Here is a 21512-nt window from a genome sequence, read left to right on the forward strand (position 1 = left end):
CTTCTCGTTTCTCTTCCTGCTGCATGGATCTTATTCAGTAAACTGCATCTTCCCACCCATCCTCCCCCTGTAACTGAGGGTGAGAGCTTGGTTAGCCGAATCCTGCAGCTTGGGCCTCAAGGAACAAAATTTATTGGGTAGGCTCTTCATAGACAAGATACAGAATGTCTACAATTCTTTTGCCATTTTCAATTTTTTTCTGTCACACCCATAGTCTTATTCTTAAGTTCATTTTTATTTTTTTTAATTGTTAATGCTTTCAGTTGATGTGTGTCACTGAAAGGAAAAAACAAATCATAGTGGCTTGACGTAATGTAGCAACGCTACCTATCTTGTGCTTTTCAGGCATGTGGAATTCACTGCAAGCATTCTGCTTTCATATTCTTTTGTGCTTTTGCAAGCCTTTCTTTAATTTGAAATGTTTTGACTGACTATGATAGCTTTTCAGATAGACAGGCAGTCTAATTTCAATCCAGTGTAGGAGAAGGTATTTACAGGCTTTAAATCAACATTTGCTATTAGTGGGAGATGTATATATGTATATGTGTATATATGTATGTGTGTGGAGTTACATTTAAAAAAAAGTTTGAGTAATTTTCATGGGCTTTGCGAAGGAAAAGTGATCAATAAGTAAACTGATTTCAAAAAATGTTGGGAATACGAGATATGGAAAGAAAACCAAATAGGCAGCAGATAGAATATTCTACTGTAGTTACCACATTGTTTTGTTTTATTTTGTTTAGCTGATGTGTTGGTATGTGTCACTTGTTTGCTCGTCTGTTCGGTGTATGTGCCTTGGCAGTCTGCATGAGGAAACCTGTCATGAAAAGTTACGCTTGGCTTTCACCTGGTCAGAGGTCCTTGTCATATCTCCTCTCCAGTGATGTTGATTGTCATACACACAGTCGCATTCCCTAAATATTCACAGAGACAGTATCTGATACATTAACCTGCAAAGATTGTATATCGTTCTGAAAGAAATTAATATTTAATTATCAGCTGTGCTTAAAAATAAAAACTATGGTAAATAACTTAGAATTATTAACACTACTAGAGATAGTTGATTTTGCCTCTACCTGTCAAAAAAATAAAGGCATAAATATCTTTTAAATCTTTAATTTGAATTAACTATACTTATTTTGCCAAAAGTATAATGATCATATTTGTCATCCCATTTTAAGTGAGTGCCAATAGTCATGTTTTTATTATGTTATTTGATTGTTGCAACTACTGTCCCTTTTTATGTTCTAACCCAATGGAAGCCTTTACCTGCTGTTATCACACATACATAAATACATAGGTGAAGAGGCGAGGTTACATACAACCTCTGTAGGAGAATAATGATACTGTCTACTTAAATGTCATAAAAGAAAGCTGCACAATCCAACTACATAAATTGTATGTGATTGTGGTCTGCTTACTTCCATTCGTTTTTTTGTAACATCCTATTTTAAAATTTAACAAAATTATTCCTGTGCTTGATTGGCTTTCTTCAATTTGCAGCCATTCTTTTGCAAAGGACACTGTCAAAAATTAACAGATTATATGGCAATTTCAAACCAACAAGTGCTTTTTCAGAAAATTTAAATATTCCTATGCAGGTTAAACTAGAGCTAGGAAATTAAGCTGCCCTCTACCATTTCACAAATTGAAAATCAGAGAAAGTGTCTTAACTACCTAGGCTGTGAAGTCATGCAGACGGACTATTGGAGGAGTGGGTTGTTACATTGATCGTTTTCTTGCTAAGGGGAAAAAAATCAGTAATCTTTAAAATGGGATTTACAGAATTCTTTTTTAAATAAATGACTGTGTCCTTTTAAATCATTAGCATTTTTTATAAAATATAATAATATACCTATTGTGTTTTTAAAAATGGACCAACTTTCTTTCTTATGGTCTATTTTTATAATCTTCAATTCCTTGAATCAAAATTTATACGGGCTAAATATTTCCCCCTCCCCCATTAAATCAAAAGCCTAACCTATAGTAGGCCCTCAAGAATTGTTTGTGAATGAATGAATGATGGCATGTTTTCAAGCTTCTAATATATTATTTAATTAGCAAATGATTCTGCAGCTTTGAAATCATTCCCAACCTTAGTGGCACCTCTGATTTTCCAATGAATCCCGTTAATGAAACTTTTTATTTTAAGTATGATACTATAAGTATATTTCATTTGATACCAAAATAATGTGGATTTTTTTCCAGCCCTGTCATAGTGGAAATACCTCACTTTGGCTCTATGAGAGGAAAAGAGAGGGAACTCATTGTTCTTCGAAGTGAAAATGGAGAAACATGGAAGGAGCACCAGTTTGACAGTAAAAATGAAGATTTAACTGAATTACTTAATGGCATGGATGAAGGTAATTATGATGAATCTTTGTTTCTGTAAATCTCTGCAGGAAAAATATCAAAGGAATAACTAGACTAAAAGAAACATTCTGGACTTCACACATTTGTATTTCAAGCTGGGAATGCGGTTCCTCAGCGTTAGTTGCTGTTTTCTGTGTGTAAGGCCTGAAGTTCCATTTAATGTAACAAACGTTTTCCCTCATAATACTAATGTACAAGTAACGGTTGTGATTCTTTCATCAAATACGTCAATCTTTCCAAAACCCAAGAAAGTTTTCTAAGTCAAAGATGTATAAAGAGGGGGTGAAAAAATAGTGGAAGGTATGCAAAGTATGCAGAGCATTTGTAAGAAAATACGTTCACATTTTATTTTTGGAATTATTACTTTCAGACCCTTTCTTCTATCAGTTTTCCCCCAGATTCTTCCCGTATTCTTCATGAATGTTTAATTTCTCTTGAGCTGTAATCCATTTTAAAAAATATGCTTCAGGCTAATTATTGGAGTCTTTGTTGCTGCAGGTCTTACTCTTTGACCTATAAGAGTGATGTATAACTGAGCATGTCACTTCCTCATACACACCTCAGGCTGTCTAACCCTTAGAATCAAAGCCGTTTTTCTGAGGTGTGCAGACATTAGGAATGGACTTACTTTGAGAGTAGGTACTTGATGCAGTTTTATAGACCAAGGTCACCATAAAATAAAGCCAGTCTTTATTTTATACTGACTTCCTAATCACTACAAATCCATCAGTTGTTTTAAATAACTGCTTTATTGGAGATGTAACTCACATGCCATAAAATGGACTCTGAGGGTTTAACTCACTTATTTCTGGAATGCTTCCAGAAAAGTCCCTCCTTGTTTCAAAATGTGGACAGAGGGGCTCCACAGATTCAAGGGTGTTTGAGGGATGACTATGGACAAGTTCTTTGATCCCTGTGAGCCTTTGTTACTTCTGTAACATGGAGATTACCTTCCTTGCATTATAGGATTGTTGTTAAGAAAAAATAATTATGTGAAGACTAATGAAATACAGTCCCTGTCACATAGTAAGCCCTTGATAAATACCAGTTGTTGTCACTATTATATTATTCTATAGGCTAAAAAATTGTCATGCCAAAGGTTTTGCATAAGATAGTTAATTACAGCCAACCAGGAATTGCAGGTGTCTTTACAGCAAGGGGAGGGAACTAATGATTGTTGAGTGTCTAGCGTTCATGAAGGACTAATAAACGCCTGTATATATGAAAATCTTAAATGAAAGCATAGTCCTGAAAAATGGGAAGTTTTAATCCCACTTCAGAGGTAAAGGAACTGAAGTATAGACATGTCAAGTAACATGTAAGGTTACCCCAACTAAGTAGCCTCACCAGGGTTGAAATCTAGTCCTACCTGTTTTCAAAGACATTTAACTATATCCCCCTTATTTTAGAAATGTGTGTCTTGTGGAGAAGAAAATAAACCTAAAGGGGAAAATTCCTACAAACCTGTAGATTTAAACGTCCAGAGAGATAGTCATTTTAAATGTCATGTATTGAATGAGCATACATTAAATAAATGTCTCTTCATAATACTGATATTTATATCACCATCTCCAACTTCAGATAATTTCTGATGGATAGGAACATGCAATGGCAAATAAGATTTTTCATTTTTATTACCTTATTTCAAAGCATGAAAACTAGTTATTCTCTTAGAAGGACATTTATAAGAATATATAATCAAGAGTTTTAAAAAAGAATAAATACTAAGAGAATGAATTGAATTAGCATTTTGAAAATAAAAATAATACAGATAATTCAGAATAAAAATCTGAGCGAATAAGGGAAATGGGTATTCCATAGAGGATAGTTTGTTTTTGTTTTAAGGAAAATAAAATATAAAAATATTTTCATATATCCATATTTCTTAAATGCTAATGTAGATGACTAATCTTTAAAATGTAGCATACACTACACAGAATTTTCTCCTTTTTAATGGGTAGCGACCTTGATACTGTGAGCTCCGAGAGCAGGGTACATGTCTTGGTCACCTTTGAGTCGCCAGTGTCAAGCACAGAGCTGCTTTAGACTAACTCATGCAGTCCCGGTGAGTGAGCAGAATGAGGAACTGCAATATTATAAGATGTAGCTTTATGGAGGAAAGTTCTCATTAGTTCATTTCCTCTACCCCAAACTTTGTTAGTGTTCATCTCCAGGAGAAAAACAGTTAAAGAGGAGCATTTACTTTGAGGAAAGTACTGGAGAGTAACTCTATTCTAGCAGGAATATTGAATATTCAAAGACAGTGCTGTCCAATAGAACTTCGTACGGTAATGGAAATATAAACACTGTGCTTTCCAACAGCCATCACTAGTCACAGGTGGCTCTTGAGTACTCATCATGTGGCTAGTGCAACTGAGGAAGGGAAGTTTTAATTTTGCTTAATTTTAAGTAATTTTAAATAGCCATGTGTGGCCAGTGGCTATCTCATTGGACACTGAAGTTCTAGCAAAAACCACCTAATATTCTAATAATATATTCTTCTTCATTTTTTAGTATAAATGATAGTATCTCCTATCAGGCAGAAATAGAATTTTTTTTTAAATTATGTGGAATGGAGTTCCATAATTTCATGCTGACATGATTTTATTTTGTTTGTAATAAACCAGTTTTCAAATAGGAGTGAGTCCTGTCTTTGCCTAGACAAATGATTCACCATACTAAGGTGTTTTAAAGAAATGAAGATAGAGCCCTCTGTCCTGGATTCTGTGTGTTATCTTGGAAATAGTAGATAGAGTTTCTATGCTACATTTTTAAAGACCAGATAAACTTGGGTTCCATTTTAGACAATTAAAAGGAAATGTAAATACTTTCGGGCTTAAAAATCAAGCACTGGAGAGCCAGAGCAGCAAAAATGAGGACTGAATGTTGAAGGCACAGTGGTTTTCTTCATGTATTGAATTTTAAAATAATAATTATGAAGATCCGCTGCACACCTTTTATAACTGAACCTCCATTCTTCAGATTTCATACCCAGCTCAAGCCCCACTTACCGCCATTCTTCTGTTCCCAAAGTTTCTTCATTGTTATTGGGATACCCCCAACCCCTGTAAAAACAGACAGGCCGAAAGAAAAATCAGTCTAGCTCTAAAAGCATAAAAAGCAACCCTTCTTTTTCCTTTCAAGTCCAACTAGTCAGAATTTTCTCAGGAGGAGAAGTGAAAGCATCGTGTGGGAGGTTTCATGTTACCTCCCACCCTATGTCCCTCCCAAGCGGGCACCCTTTTCTGAATCACACAGACACCACTAGGGCCAGTGGAAGCCCTGGTCACAGTTGATGGTGGTGACACTCGTCCCATCACCACCACCCACCCAGGAAATAGCAAATAAATAGGTGGAGACTTCCAAAATCCGGACTTCTGACTCAACTCGAGTTGTTGTTCTACATTACTCCTTTGCCTTTGTATGTTTTCAAATGAAGGATGCCTATGAAACTACTTTGTGGGGAACAGAAATGCTACGTAAAGGTCAGCTGCTATGTAATGTTCCATTACTAACCAAGTAACCCTCTCAGTTCATGTATGACTCAAAAGGATGTTGTCATTGCAAAATAAGGTGCAAGCCTGTGAGCCTAGAGCCTCCGTGGTTATGCTAATGAAGGGGGGTGTCAGCAGGGCTCTATTCTAGTAAGAGGCTAGATTAGAATGACACAGGACAGTTGGTCTGGGTGTGAAGAGCCTGCTGTTACCACCAAGGTATCATGTGGCAGGAGCAACTTTTCTCTCTGGCAGCGGACACAGATCTTGTTCTAGCACTTGTCAATGCGTGTTTTCTCAGCAGAGAAAAAGATACCGGGAAACAGAAAATACTCATTCTGCTTCCCCCCAAAAAAACTCTATCATGTACCAGATTAAACCCACTTCATAAGTTTAATTAAAACCTTACTTTAATTAAACCCGCAAAGTTCATTTACACATGTTTAAAATTGTGCCTCCAAAGCCAGACCCAAGGGGTGTTTTGTAGTTTGCAGTTATGCTGGACCTGGGAGTATTTGATTGGTGGAAGAATTCTTCCTCCATAGAGGTCTTAACTTAAAAATTGATGAGACACACAGAGTCCTGCACTATCCAATACAGTAGCCACTAGCTACATGTGGTTATAGAGCACGTGAAATGGGGTTTGTACAAATTGAGATATGGATGCTATGAATGTAAAATACATGATATACAAAGATTTAGTACACCTCCAGAAGTAGACACATTGAGTGTCCCAAAAAATGTATACACACACTGAATAATTATAAAGCCAGTGTTTATTAAAATACATTTCATTTTCAAAATTGAGCTATCAGCTGTTACAGTATGTATACATTTTTGGGGGGACAGCCTGTATATCTCATTAAAAATGTTTATGTTGGTTACATGTTGAAATGGTAATATTTCAGAAATACTAGCCTAAATATAACATTGTTAAAATTAATTTCACCTGTACCTGTTTACTTTTTAGTGTTTCTATAAGAACATTAGATATTTACATATGTGGCTTGCATTATATTTCTTTTGGGCAGCGCTTCTCTGGACAGTGTGTAGACTTTGTTTCACATTACCATTAGGTTTTAAAATCAAAATCATTGCTACCTAAGTGTCAGAAGAATGCTTTGGGGATATATGAATTATGCTATGATTTTGAAATCTCAGTCACTGTATTGGAACAAAATGTTCCTAAACTTCTCCAAACAATGTTATAATGCTAGGAAAATACTCTCTCCCTTGTTGTGATTGCTTAAGTTTCAGATGAGAGCACATGAGATTTGAAGATGCTACATTTTAGATTTAATAAATTATACTATTGGAATTGGAGTCAGGAAAGGAAAATTGATACTTAAATGTTACATAACAAAATAAATTTTCTGTGATTTTTTATCTAACTATATCAACAATATTTTAGAAACAGACTTCTCAGTTAAAAATTGCAACTTTGCTTCATTTCAGTGAAGCAAATTTACTTGTTTTTAATTTATCAGCCCTGAGACAAATAGTGATCTTAAAGTGTCCAGTTAGGTTGTAGAAGTAGCTGAGCAATGACAGGTGAAATCTGCAGCTTTATGTTGTTCACAGCACCATCTACTGGAGAAATCTATTAACACTCTTGAAACATTCTGGAGAAAAAGTAAAAAATTGAACTTAAATCAAGATTGTGGTAAGAGTGCAAGGAAAAAAAAAAAAGGCATACCAAAAGCTGTTAACCATAACGTAATATGGACTTGTCCCTCGTGCCTCCTCTTCCAGAAAGTCTTCCCTAAACCCCAGACTGAGTTAGATCCACCTGGTAATACACAGCACCCGGCCTGTCTTCTTCTGTAACAAGGAGTTTTGAACTTTGCTATCTTCCTTGGTGGACGGTAAAGTCCATGAGGGCAGGACTGGCTCTGATGTGTGGACAGCCTTTATGCTCAGTGCAGATAACAGCTCTTGGCACAGTGTTGTCACTTCATCATAATTTGTTGAATGAGTGGAGAAATGATTTGTCTCCAGGCGTATGCACCCGCTTTTGGTGATATTCATTCTGAGACCCAGACCCAAGAGAAAAAGCAACTACTGAAAGGAAGGAATGCACAACCGAATGGGGAGAGGAGGTCTAGGAGACGGGAATGGCACAATTAGTTTTCTAATTTTAAGGTATATGACTGTCAGAAATTATATGGATTGTTAAAACTGGAGAGAAAAACAAACAAGCATATGATTTTCCCACACATTCTGCGTCATTAGCACTTCATACATGTGAACATATGAATAACAAAGAAGGTTCCACCTTGGGTAAAGATACATAGTAATGCTGATCCAGACAGACATGAAGCAGATACCAGAATTGAATAAGAATCTGAGTTAAACTACTGAAAGTGCTGTATGAGACCTCTCTGTACTGTCCTTGCAACTTTCCATGAATCTCTATTTTAAAAGTTGAAAAAAAATTGAAAAGATTCCTATCATCTTTACTTTGAGGAAGAAGGATCGAATTACATCTTGAGTTATTGTTTTTCCCCCTGTAACATCTTGGGTGGGCTTGGTACAAAAGTTGCATTATTCAGATGGGGCTGAATTTTAATTCCAAAGCAATGTCTGTAATTTTCTGAAATATTTCATTGAATTTATTACAAGTTCCATATATTCTGTAGCTTGAGTTGACTATTATAGATTCATCTTTTATTTCCTTCATTTCCCTCAATTTCTCTAATATTTTGTTTTCTGTAATTGAAAATATTTTTAAAAAATGGAATGAAATGAAAATGATAGCCATTCAGATGTATACACGGTAGACATGCAAAACTAGTTAGCTTGCCCTTTCTAATTCTAACCTTCTAAGGTTCATCTTTTCCCCTGCCCTTCCACAGCAGACATTTCATTCTTAGAGGAGCAAACTGCGTAGAGCTTACGCCTAACCAGAAATTATCGAGACATTTAGTCGTGTGTATGTAAGAGTAAGGCAAAATTGATCCGATGATAATGCAAAAGCTTTAGGACTAACTCATTTAGTGGGAACATGAATTCAATTCTGTCATTTATGCTTCAGTGTATTATGATCTCCATAACTGTTCATATGTGAAAAGCATCTTATAATCCTTACTGCTCTGTTCTAAAACCTCAGTGGCAGAGAACACTGTCCCACCTTTTACAGATATGAGAACTAAATGAGTTACAAGGTGCTTAAGAAATTTATCATTAATCAGTGAGGCAAGAAAGCTGTAGAACATTGGCTTCTATGTGTTTTGTGGCAAAAAGTGCCACGGTAATAAGTAAAGTCTTTCTGCTCATTGAGTGGGCCAATAACAAAGCATATCACCTTTTGGACCAGGGTGTTTGCAAATCTACCCCTTATTCATCCATCCATTTATCAACATGTCTATATGACTTCATGCCTTCTCCCCAACCCTGTTTCTAGACCTAGTTTCTAATTTCAGCCCTAAAGCAGACCAGCAAAGTCAACTTGGGCAAGTCACTAAACCTTTTGCAAGTCAGACACCTACTCTACCATATGCTATATTAGCCTTCCTCCTAGCCAGAACTACCTACTTCAGAACTCACCTCTGTCTTTTCCCTTTAATCTTATTTTTTGGGGTGGCGGCGGGGAGAGGTGGGGGGTGAAAACTTGACTAGTAACAGATGAAAAAGAGGGAGGAGGATCCTTTCATATTCTATGGCTTTATGAATCAACCTAAAAAGTAGAAGCTCTGGATATGTAATTCTCTCGCTTTGGGGTGGTTTATTATATGTTTTAAAAATAACATTTAAAAGTAATGGGTATTTATTACTGTCCTATAAGCTCTTCTCGTATTGAACCATCCTTGAGTTTTTTATAGGATCTTGTTGTCATGTTTTTAATCTTTGGGTTCTGAATGTGCAAAGAGATGTGCAGGGTGAGAGTCTACAAGACCTTGCTTCCCTAATGTGTCAGTCAAGTCATAGTCCCCGGGATTGAATGTTAAAAGCAGATTTTTGGGTTCCACCCCTGGCCGACCAAGTCAGAATCTCCACAAGAGAAACCTAGGAATCTGTGCTTTTAATATGCACCCCGGGTGTTGCTTAGGACCTGGCCTTTGGGGGTACACTGCACTCGGAGCTGGCTTCTCTGTGGGTATGAAGGTGATTCAGGCATCGCATCTGTGCTGCAGATAGTTGTGTAGAGTGTATATCTGCATGCAAAGAGTGGGAGCAAAGCAAAGATTCTTGGTCATTCCTACTTCTGGCCTAAGTAATAGAGCATTTAAAAATCTGAATGGAAAGAACTTTGACGTTCCATTTTCACATGTTCAGACTTTATGACTATTTGCCTAGAAATCTAACTTTTCTGATAAGACTCCCCCCTTATCCATGGTTTCGCTTTGCAGTGTCAGCTACCTGCAGTCAACTACAATCCTAAAATATTAAATGGGAAATTCCAGATATAAACAGTTCATAAGTTTTAAATTGCACGCCATTCTGCGTAGTGTGATGAAATCTCACCCTGTCCCACCATGAACGTGAATCATCCCTCTGTCCAGGGCATCCAAGCTGTCCACCCATTAGTCACCTAGTAGCCGTCTTGGTTATCAGATTGGTTACCAGAGAGAGACCACATTCACATAAGTTTTATTACAGTATGTTGTTAATTGTTCTACTTTATTATTAGTTATTATTGTTAATCTCTAATTATGTCTGATTTATAAATTAAACTTTATCATAGGTATGTATGAATAGGAAAAGAGTCATGAAACATATCCCCCACAGATAAAGGGGGACTACAGTATACCTTTTTACATTATATCACAGAATTTTTAGAAGTTTTATATTCTCGTGAGTTTTTAATTCCATTCGGGTAAACATCCAGTAAGTAAACTAATTTCTGAGTTATAAACATATGGACATAGATTTTATTGTGTTTTTAAAAAACAGGAAGACTAGAGCCACTTTTTCACATAATGATATTTTAATTTTAAAAAACTATTAAAATAACAACCAGTCTCCACTACTACATCTATTTTAGAGCAATATTTTAAAGAATTATTCCAGATGTTTGGTATGAAAAGTGTGAGTCTCATTAATTCCCAATTGATTTCTCTGTTCAGTGGATATGAATTGAACACTTACTATGTGCCAGGCCTCAATATCAAACATCATCTAATTTAATGTAATTTAACTGAGTGTCAGAGCCTTTTCATTCCCTCTTGGCAACTCTTAGCCACCTGGGTCTTTAGTTACTTGATTTCAAACTTTCAGCTAAGGTCATTTCACTATTGTGTTTCACTTTCCTTTTTTAAAGCAAGAAATAGAGAAAAAATGTACTTGCGTTGAATTTACTTTAAAACATTAATAGTCTGTTGTCTGTATATATTATGTTGTTATATTAATACTAGCATGTTAGAATTATTACCCAAGTAATATTGCATGTCTATACATTCATTATAGTATTCCTCTTTTTTCACCTTCCCTAATTTTTACATAAATTATATGAATGTATACATTGACATGTAAAGATGTGATGAGTCAATTTTTATACTTTTTTTGACTGTAATACGCCTTGGAGAGAGAAGTACATATTACAACATATATGTCCACCTCATGTACTGACTTTTGAAAGAACATGCCTGTGGCTGGGTGGAATGGACTGGAGTAAGGAGATACAAGTGGCAGGAAGGTGGCTAGGAGGTGGTCTCAGTGATTAGGCAAAAGCCTGAACCTGGGGGTGACAGGATAGGAAGCCATTTCTGAAACATGAATAACCAACTGGACTTTGACCTTTAGATGTAAAGTACAGAGGAAAGTGAGTCAAAGCTATTAAACTAGAGGACTGAACAAACAGTAAACCCTTTCTGGGAGTGAGGACTATAGGGGAAGGAGGGTTGGAGGTGGACAGAAAGGAAAAAGATGTGTTCATGTGTGGCTGGTTGAGTTTGATGTGGGAGGACCGTTGGTGCTGATGTTACTAATCATTTGGGTAATTTAAAAATATTTTCAAGAGGTTTTCAAACAAAATTCTAGAGCCTTTCAGACATACTTACGTCCTTATTCACTTTCTTATGGGGCCTTACTTTTTCTGACTCATTCTTATTTTTGGCAACTTGAGGGGAAGATTATGTATAAATAATCACAGAATCAACTGTCCCTTTTTGAAGAGTAGAAGTTTGTCCATATATGGTAAAATGCCCATTTTTGAAGATTTTGTTCTTTTCAAGTACTATATGTGAATATTTTTATAATAGTTTTGCAAAGCTTGTTATAATTTCAGGATAACTGTAGTTTTCTCTTTATCATTAAAAAAACCCTCTATTTAGATCGCTGAATATAAGTAATTTTAACTATCAAAATTGCACATCCGTTTGCCTCAAGGTATTGTGGAAGCAGGCTTATTCTTATGGCTTTCTTCATTCATTTGTCTTTTCAGAACTTGATAGTCCAGAAGAGTTAGGGAAAAAGCGAATCTGCAGGATTATCACGAAGGATTTTCCCCAGTATTTTGCAGTAGTTTCACGGATTAAGCAGGAAAGCAACCAGATTGGTCCTGAAGGTGGAATTCTGAGCAGCACCACTGTGCCTCTGGTCCAGGCTTCTTTCCCTGAGGGCGCTTTGACCAAAAGAATCCGAGTGGGCCTCCAGGTAATGTTCACACAAGGTTCTCCTCCTGGGAGCATACAGAGCAGCGGTTCTCAACCTGTGGGTCGCGACCCCTTTGGCGGTTGAATGACCCTTTCACAGGGGTCGCTTAAGACCATCCTGCAGATCAGATATTTACATTACGATTCATAACAGTAGCAACATTACAGTTATGAAACAGCAACGAAAATAATTTTATGGTTGGGTCACAACATGAGGAACTGTATTTAAAGGGCCAGAAGGTTGAGAACCACTGATATAGAGGGTGGGGAGCATGTGCCACTCTGGGAACAACTGTCATAACTCTCAGTGGATTCCCTCGCATATTGCTGATGAAAGCATGAGGCCATTTAGGAGAATCATTAACCCATTTCAAATGAAAAGCATTAATTAAAAATTAGCTTAGTGGCTTATGAAATAAGTTACATATTTTAGGGTTTTTCCATATAAAAGTATCACCTGGTTTCTTATATGAGAGATCGCTTTTTTTTAACCATAGGTTATGGGTCTCAGTATGTGGAGCAACAGAAGCACCAAAGGGTACATGGACCATTAAAGAAACAACCCATATTTGACTTGGTTTATGACACGCCACATCATAAAAACCAGCAGTAGTGAAACTTGCAAGCTTTCAAATTTTGGTTTAAGTAAAATCGTAAATGCAGGGCTTTATCCAAACCAGTTGGAACTTGTTTGGGTTTGGAAAACTGACTGGAAATCTTGGCAACGGAGGTCTTTCACGTATTTATACATTTCAGTTAAGCCGAACCAGTACTTAACTGGTATTTTTTTTTTCTTACTAAGGAAAATAGCCTGAAATAACTTAATTTGTGTTGTTAATTAATAGAGTATTTAAAATATTTAACTGACAGTTGCCTCTCATGCCCAAGGAGTTGGGTTTTTAGAGCTGAGCACTCTTAGTCCTGGGAAGGCCTTCAGTAAACACCTAGCTAAAGAGACCACCTTACATTCCACTGGCATGAGGTGCCCTTCAGCTCTCTCCCATATAAATATTCAGTAGCAAAGAGACCAAAAGGAAGAATTTCAGTTTGGAAGAATAGATCTGAAATCCTTTGCAATCATGATTTTTTTTCCTTTTTGTTACCACTCTGAAAAACCTCAATTTTTACCTGGATGCAAGTTGCCTTTGTCATGTTTTACTGAATGTCCCACATAGGTTTTAAATATATTGGACACGGTATTTGTTGTCTGTTAGTTTAGGTTAGACTAGGATGCTTCTCTGCTGTGAGACTGGATTCCCTCTCTATCACACAAGCCCACGCTGTCTGTTATGTTGGGGCAACATTTGGGCTGATGGGTTCCTGCTACAGTGTTGGGTTATTTGGGGTTCGTTTTGTTTGTTTGTTGTTGTTTTACGCCTTCTTGAAATAATGCGAATGCATGAAGAAAAAGACATTTATTGGTTGTGTGTTTTTGGTTATTTCCTCTTCACTTAAAAAGTCAACTTTCCAATGAGATTTTAAAAAAATGGCCACTTTGACTTAAGGTTCTTTTTTTGACTCTAGGCTCAGCCTGTTCCAGATGAAATTGTGAAAAAGATCCTTGGAAACAAAGCAACATTTAGCCCAATTGTCACTGTGGAACCAAGAAGAAGGAAATTCCATAAACCGATCACAATGACCATTCCGGTGCCCCCGCCCTCGGGAGAAGGCGTATCCAACGGGTACAAGGGAGACGCCACACCCAATCTGCGCCTTCTCTGTAGCATTACAGGTTTGGTTATGTTGTTGCTGTACCTGCTGTTGATGCTAGCATTTGCAGTGATTCTGTAAGAAAACAAAGCCTTTGAAATGCCCATGCCAACGTTATAAGAGAAAAAAAAAGAATAAAACATTTTTACTTGTCCATCACCTCATTTCTATTATCCCTCCAATAATTTCATTAAGATGTTGATAGCATTTAAAATTAACATTTTTCCTACTAAATTTCATATTAACAATAGCGCCCTCTTAAGGTGATTGAGATATTATTGCATCTGCTGGGGCATCTAGGTGATCTCGGTGACCTAGACAGAGGTGGTGGACCTAGCAACACCCTTTAGACTGCAGGAAACTGAAGGACTTCGGGAGTACATGTTTATGAGCAGTACCTGGAATCCAGAGCTTGATTCCTCATTTGATCAACCTAATGTGATTTTTAACTGAAAATCCCAAGATTAGGATAGACTGGGTTTTTTTGTTTGTTTTGTTTTTAAGAATAATTTTAATGGCTGATTCACCCTTAGTCCCTGGTAAATTATAGGATCCAGCTAGTACAAATAAGTTGCTTCTTAACTTTCTTGATGGTTACTGCCTTTTTAAACATTAAAAAAAAATAATAGATTATCTATTTGAAACAATAAATCTTGGCACTTATAAAGTACACTTGTAAAATCCACTTATAGATTGGTTATCCCAATTTCAAGCCATTCATTAATACCCGAACAGAAAAGTAATTTTTAAAAAACTGAATAATATCTTACAAGGAAGCCACAATAAGCCTACAAATGGATAAAAGGAGAGTCAAGAAAACCGTTAGTACATGTCATTAATTGAAAGTGTTGAAGTTTTGCAAGCTACTGGCAAACCGTGAAGAACAGGATAATGATGCAAATATTAGAAGGAGCATGTCTGTTAATAAAGTTGCCATATCTGCTGCTGTTCTCTTAGGGGGCACCTCACCGGCTCAATGGGAAGACATCACAGGAACTACTCCTTTGACATTTATAAAGGATTGTGTCTCTTTTACAACCAATGTTTCAGCCAGGTATGGAAATAAAGAATTCCAAAAAGCAATAAGGAATTAGTTTTATTAGCTTTTGGAAAGTAAAAATTGTTGTGCTCAATGCAGTATGGTTATTTTTTACAGTTTTGATAGTTAAGTTGGATCTAACTTAGAAATTTAAAATTCACTGTGATAAGTCATTTAGCCCAGTTTTCGTAGGAAGCTATAAGGTACTAGACTGGATTCTTCTAGTAAAATTTCTTAGCAACTTTAATTTATAAATACTGATAGTTTTCTCTCATAAAATTCATGCTTCTTCCAATTGTAAAGTTATAGATTAAAAACTCTTAAAACAGGAGTAGAAAGGAAGTCTTACCATATATGGGTATGTGTTAGAGGGAAACAAGAGGGAACGAGAATCTTAGCATTTTCTCTGTTTGATAAGCAGCAAACATCCTGCTGTTTGTTTAGATGAACAAGTCAATGTTTTAATTTAGTTCCTTTTATACTGATTTTTTAATGGTGAATTTTTTTAAAGATTTGACATTTAAGTCACTTCATTTCCATACTTACATTTTGTTCTGTTTTGGTTTGGCTTTGTTTTTATCAGATTTTGGCTTGCAGACTGCCATCAAGTTTTAGAAACTGTGGGGTTAGCCACGCAACTGTACAGAGAATTAATATGTGTTCCATATATGGCCAAGTTTGTTGTTTTTGCCAAAATGAATGATCCTGTAGAATCCTCCCTGCGGTGTTTCTGCATGACAGATGACAAAGTGGACAAAACTTTAGAGCAGCAAGAGAATTTTGAGGAAGTTGCAAGAAGCAAAGATATTGAGGTACCTTGTTCAGAACAAGTTCATTCAATTATATCCTCCAGATACGAAGTTTTATTTTGAGACCATAATAGTGCTCACTATAAATATTAAGTATATTGATTTTAGTTTTTGTTTTAAAAATACAATATAGATTCATTCTCAAATTATTTTAATTGTCGTCAAGGTTATCTTAGTTGGTTAAAAAAGCACTAATGAATCTGAGTCATGGTTTCCATTTTCCTGTAGCTACTTGAATTATCTTATTTGTATGGTCACTGTCTATACACATTACCATGATTTTGCTTTTTCAAACCCAGATATCAGATAAGAGTAAAAAAACTGGAACAAGTTTTCAAAGTCTATCTGAACAAGTGATTGATGTCAGATACTTTCTCAAACGTGTTTAAAGTTGCTAGAATAGAAATATATGATTTTGTCTTATACGAGTCCATAATACAGTTTCCAGTCACAGTTATTGAATTGTGAGCCCAAACAGTTAATTTTGTGGCAAATAGGACTATAGAAGTAATGCCCTAATAAGGAGACAAATGTGACATAGAAACATGTCATTCAGTTAATGTTAATGTGACTTAAAATCTCAAAATTCTTTTAATTAAAGTTAATATTAAATTCTGTATTTCTTTTACTCTAAAAGGTTCTGGAAGGAAAACCTATTTATGTTGATTGTTATGGAAATCTGGCTCCACTGACCAAAGGAGGACAGCAACTTGTTTTTAACTTTTATGCTTTCAAAGAAAATAGACTGCCATTTTCCATCAAGGTAAGTCCTCATCAGCAGCGATTCTGTGAATGTCCTAATCATTTATTCTGTTTGAAATATTCCACCAAACTTGAAGTCATAGGAACAAGGTCAGATTTTGTCTTGGTTCTACCTGAGTGTACTTTCCAGATAGGAAAGCTTTATAATTAGTTTTAAAAGTCCTTACCTTTCCGACAGCTAAATAGTCAAGCAAATGTTTGTGAGACCAAACACTCTAGTATAATAAAATGCCTCGTAGCTAGTTATTGCTCAGAAATCAAATAATGGATGAAAGTGAAAGTCAGAACTCAAGCTTCACCTTCATTTCTGACCTTCTTGGAGAAGCATTTTCCTCAAAGAACAGAAGGATATAGGACGATGATTTTACTGTCATTATTATTTGCTGTTATTTGTGTTGCTAAGACTGAGGATTTGAGAAAAAGAAATTATGAGACAGGAAGAAAATGCATGGAACCCAGACACAACAATCCTCTGTTTAGACTTAGGATGGGACATCCTAAATCTTGCTGAGTTTAAATGTGACCACCTCAGTGGCCATGTAATTGTTATCATCTTTTCTCTTTATTTTCCTGCCTCTTGAAGGTCTCCATAAAATAAACATGCTTGACTCTTATAAAGACAGGATTCCTTAGAAAATTCTATTTCTACAACTGTCAGCTACATAAATTCTTAAATTCTTCTAGATTAGAGACACCAGCCAAGAGCCCTGTGGTCGTCTGTCTTTTCTGAAAGAACCAAAGACAACAAAAGGACTGCCTCAAACAGCTGTCTGCAACTTAAACATCACTCTGCCAGCACATAAAAAGGTATCTTTTGGTATTGGTTTATTTTCACTTTCTTTCCCTGGTCTTGAAGAAGTGGGCCATTGGTATGCAATTAAGGAATGCTATGTAACATGATTAAAGCTCTTGAAACTCAAGTTCTATTGGTCTCTGTGTAGACTAAGTCTCGTTACTGTGGTGTCAGATTCTTATGGTTTGTATGATGGAGTCCTCTGTTTATTGCTTCTGCTTCTGCTGGTAGTTCATAGATTTTTATGATTAAAGGGCATCACACATTAATTTGCCATGGATATACTGTTCTTGATACATTTTGTTGGCTTCTTTTGATTTGCTTTGCCTTCTAAATCAGCTTGCATTTTGTGCTCCTACTGAGTCCTTTTCATATCCTGATATTCTTTTCTGCTGTCCATTATAATATTCCTTGTCTCTGCAATGCATCTTGGAACGAAAAGGAGACAGAGTCAGATCAAGATGATGAGGTAATATGAACACTTCTGCTTTTACTCTATCAGAGATAGAATAGAAATTGAATCTGTATAAAAGAAGTTGCAGCAGGCCGAAGTATGGGAAACGTATTGTATTTTTTTTTAGCTTAAGTGAGTAAAGGGTATATATTTTTCTTAAAGAATAGTTCATTCTTCATCTACATATGCATAAGAGTATATTCAGTAAAATCATAATCCAAATAATAATTTAAAAAGTTGAACTCAAGTCCTTTAAACATTTTTAAATGTAATTGGCATGTATCAAAATCTACATTTTCACCTAGTATCAACTGTGTTATAACTTTTAAATCAAGATCATGGGTAATATATGAAATTTTATTATACGAATCAACCTATGTGTTACATAATATAAAATATATGCTCAATGGCTATTGATAAATATTTCATATTCTACTTAAAAGGCCATTTTTAAGGATATAGTTATTCAAGTTATCTCCTAATATTTCTCCAAGTTAGATGATAATTGGATTTTTAAAACTCACACCTCCATAATTATAGAATCAGCAACCTTAAGACTCAGTAACATTCCTAATGAAACCATTAACCTGTTTTTAATCTTCTCATCTATACTTTCTGCCTGTTAACACACTGAAACAACAGCAGTAATCAGAATAAGAAACTTTTGTGTGCCTTTTTTCCTGGAATGTACTCACATTGTGATATATGTGTTTTAAGGCCTAATTCATTGGGGAAAATTTACTGTTCAGCATCAGAAGTCTCTGTAACTCTCGTCTTTTATCTGTAGTTCCCTGTAGTCTGCTGTGTTGGTGCTCATATATTTGCTAAATGATGGCTATTTGTTTGAGACATTGAGTGGGTTTTTAGAATCACATTTTAATGAGGAAATTCCATACGAAGAAAAAATAAGGATAAACAAGATAGCAACATAACATCCTACAAACTGTTTCTAAACTATGAAATGTCACAAAAATGTTGTACACAGTCTTTGTTTTTCCTTTTCAGGCCGAGAAAGCAGATAAACGACAGAGCTTTGCGTCTTTAGCTTTACGTAAGCGCTACAGCTACTTGACTGAGCCTGGAATGAGTGAGTTTTCTAACACATTTATTAATTTATGCAGATTTTTATAAGAAGAGACATTTTTTCTATACAGTCAGAATTTTGGGGTCATTTGAAAACCCAATGGCAAAAGAAAAATTGCAAGAAAACTTTACCATGAAAATCTAGGGAACACCATGAAATCTAAGGAATATATTGTACATAGTTGAAGATATGAGGCACAAACACCCCTAGGTCATAGCTTCAAAACAGGTTTTTAAAAGCCATTAACCATTTTTATTACTTAAAATCGCCTATCTTAAAAAACCATGGTTTCACTTTGATTGTTACCTATGCTAGGAGATCATGTTGAACCGATGCTGTTTTAAATCTATGCTCAAAAGAGAAAATATTTATTTTTATGTATGTGGGATGGTAGAAAAAGATGGGAAAGTAACTTTAGTTGTCATCTCATTTTTCTTTATCTACATAGGCCATTATGTCTTAGTCCTGCCTCTTTTTCTGCCCACTTTGAAAGAATGGTATTTTCCTACCTTCTTGAGGTAGCACGTGTTTACTGACTTTCTTTTCCCCCCCTTCTCTGTCTTTCTCCCTCCCCAGCCCTTTATTAAGTATGTTCTGAAGGCTGGTCTTCACTAGACTGGTTAGACTCTTCTCTCAGTGATTGTTTGGTTCATTGTTAACTGGTTTAAAAGTATCAAGGTATAGATTCATTCGATCATATTCATTTTCTCCCTCTCTCTTTGCCTCCCCTCCCCTCATCCACATGGCTATCACCTGTGTTGATCACTGCAGCCCTTAATCTAACCCCTCCACCAATAGGAACTAAGGCTGTGAGAACTGCACTGTGTTTGATGGATGCAGTGGTGCCACTTTAAACATTAAGGAAAGATTTATACAAAAAAAAAATATTTCCAAATTAGTGAATAATTTCTAGCTGTTTCTCAACTCACATGACTTGAGTTTAGGGAAGACGGAAAATTTGTCAGTGAGAGCCACAACTTTGGTTTTTCCCACCTTCTCTGAAATGAACTCCCATTGTGCTACAATGCAGGAAAGATGTGTATGTAACTAGATGATTTTTTCAGTAACTAAATCTCCTGGGTGGACGTCTTTGTTGGAATACTGTTTTGCCGACGCCCCCCCACCCACCCCCCGCCCCGGGTAAGACCCTCACTGCGTAGCTGGTTGGGACTCCCAGGCCATAGCCTTAAGCTCCATGGACCAGCTACTTTAGGACAGACGTACTCTGGGCAGGCCAGCTCACATCTGATTCTGGTCCCTAAGGTATTGGTTGTGGTAAATATGAGTTGTAAGATCAGGTATATGCTAAGTCAATTGAATTTTTCCAATTTATGAAAGTATTGCTACTCTTTGGTTAGTGTCAATTAAGGTGTATGCAGGTTATCTTCCTTGAGTTTTAATAGAAGAACAGGATGTTTTTCACTCTTTTATGAAAGAGAGCAGAATGGTGGTGGACAGAGGAATGGAAAGGAGTATTAAGGAGCTAAGGAAACTAAGGAAACGTCATGGCCCTGAATTGGTGTGAGAACTCCAAGTGAATGCAGCTTTTCTCTCACTACCTGTCCTTTCTAACTGTAAATCCCACCCCACCCCCAAAAAAAATTCTGGTGTAATTCAGTGCCTGACATCCAGAAATTGCCTTTGTTATAAAGGGAACCATAAAATATGTGTCATTAAAGCACAACATGTAATTGAACAGTAAGTTGGCTGCTTGTGCGAGGTATAAAACCATAGAGGTTGTTCAGAAGACTTCTTTGTTTGATGAGCCAGCCTTCAGTGGTAAAGGAGAGATGCTTCACCAGTTTTGGGTAGTTACAAAGATAAATTCTCTTGAGCCATGGCATTTGACTGAGCCCAGATCACTGAATTGAAGGAATCCCCAAACCCTTCATTTGTAGTGTGGTATTTCTAACAGAGTTAAGCAATATTATTTTGAGAATTATGGCTAGGAGAAGTAATGAGTAGGTGAGTTTTTCCTTAGTTCTTCCACTTTTCCTTAGAATAATATTCCAGTCTAGAAAAGGATATGTTCTGAATGTTTGAATTTAAATGTACACTAGGAATGAAAACCTTCACCCTTGTGGGAGTAGCTGCTAATCCAAGGACTGGATTGTAGCAATGGCACGAGCACCGCCTGAAGAGGAGCATAAAGATGAAGCAGATTCTCATTTCCTCTTCGCGGTTCACTCTTTTTCTGAACCAGTGCAGTCACCCTGACATACACATTACCCTTGGCAGGCATTCCAAATCTCTGTGACCAGCTCGGTTTTGCTAGAATTGTAGAAGTAGAGAGGACTAAGTGTGTGTTTGCTCTCCCCCGGCGAGTGTGCTTACCTCATTTGTGTGTTTCTTGTCCCGTTGCCAGCAGAATGCTGGTAGTAAATCCATCTTCGCTAGTGGT

At 36.3% G+C, this 21512-nt stretch overlaps 1 protein-coding gene across 1 annotated transcript in view; it reads left to right on the forward strand.

The window, feature by feature from the left end:
• The window catches only part of ANK3 (ankyrin 3), a 294328-nt gene that overhangs the window by 233535 nt on the left and 39281 nt on the right, over positions 1-21512 (forward strand). The window contains exons 28-36 of the mRNA XM_081104730.1: positions 2209-2363; positions 12250-12461; positions 13985-14192; positions 15128-15224; positions 15793-16021; positions 16656-16781; positions 17465-17587; positions 18016-18042; positions 19033-19114. Of these exons, the coding sequence (XP_080960856.1) occupies positions 2209-2363; positions 12250-12461; positions 13985-14192; positions 15128-15224; positions 15793-16021; positions 16656-16781; positions 17465-17587; positions 18016-18042; positions 19033-19114 (1259 nt within the window). The remainder of the gene's footprint in view (positions 1-2208; positions 2364-12249; positions 12462-13984; positions 14193-15127; positions 15225-15792; positions 16022-16655; positions 16782-17464; positions 17588-18015; positions 18043-19032; positions 19115-21512) is intronic.

The sequence above is a fragment of the Myotis nattereri genome, assembly GCF_964212035.1.
Source record: "Myotis nattereri genome assembly, chromosome: 13".
Taxonomy (NCBI): Eukaryota; Metazoa; Chordata; class Mammalia; order Chiroptera; family Vespertilionidae; genus Myotis; species Myotis nattereri.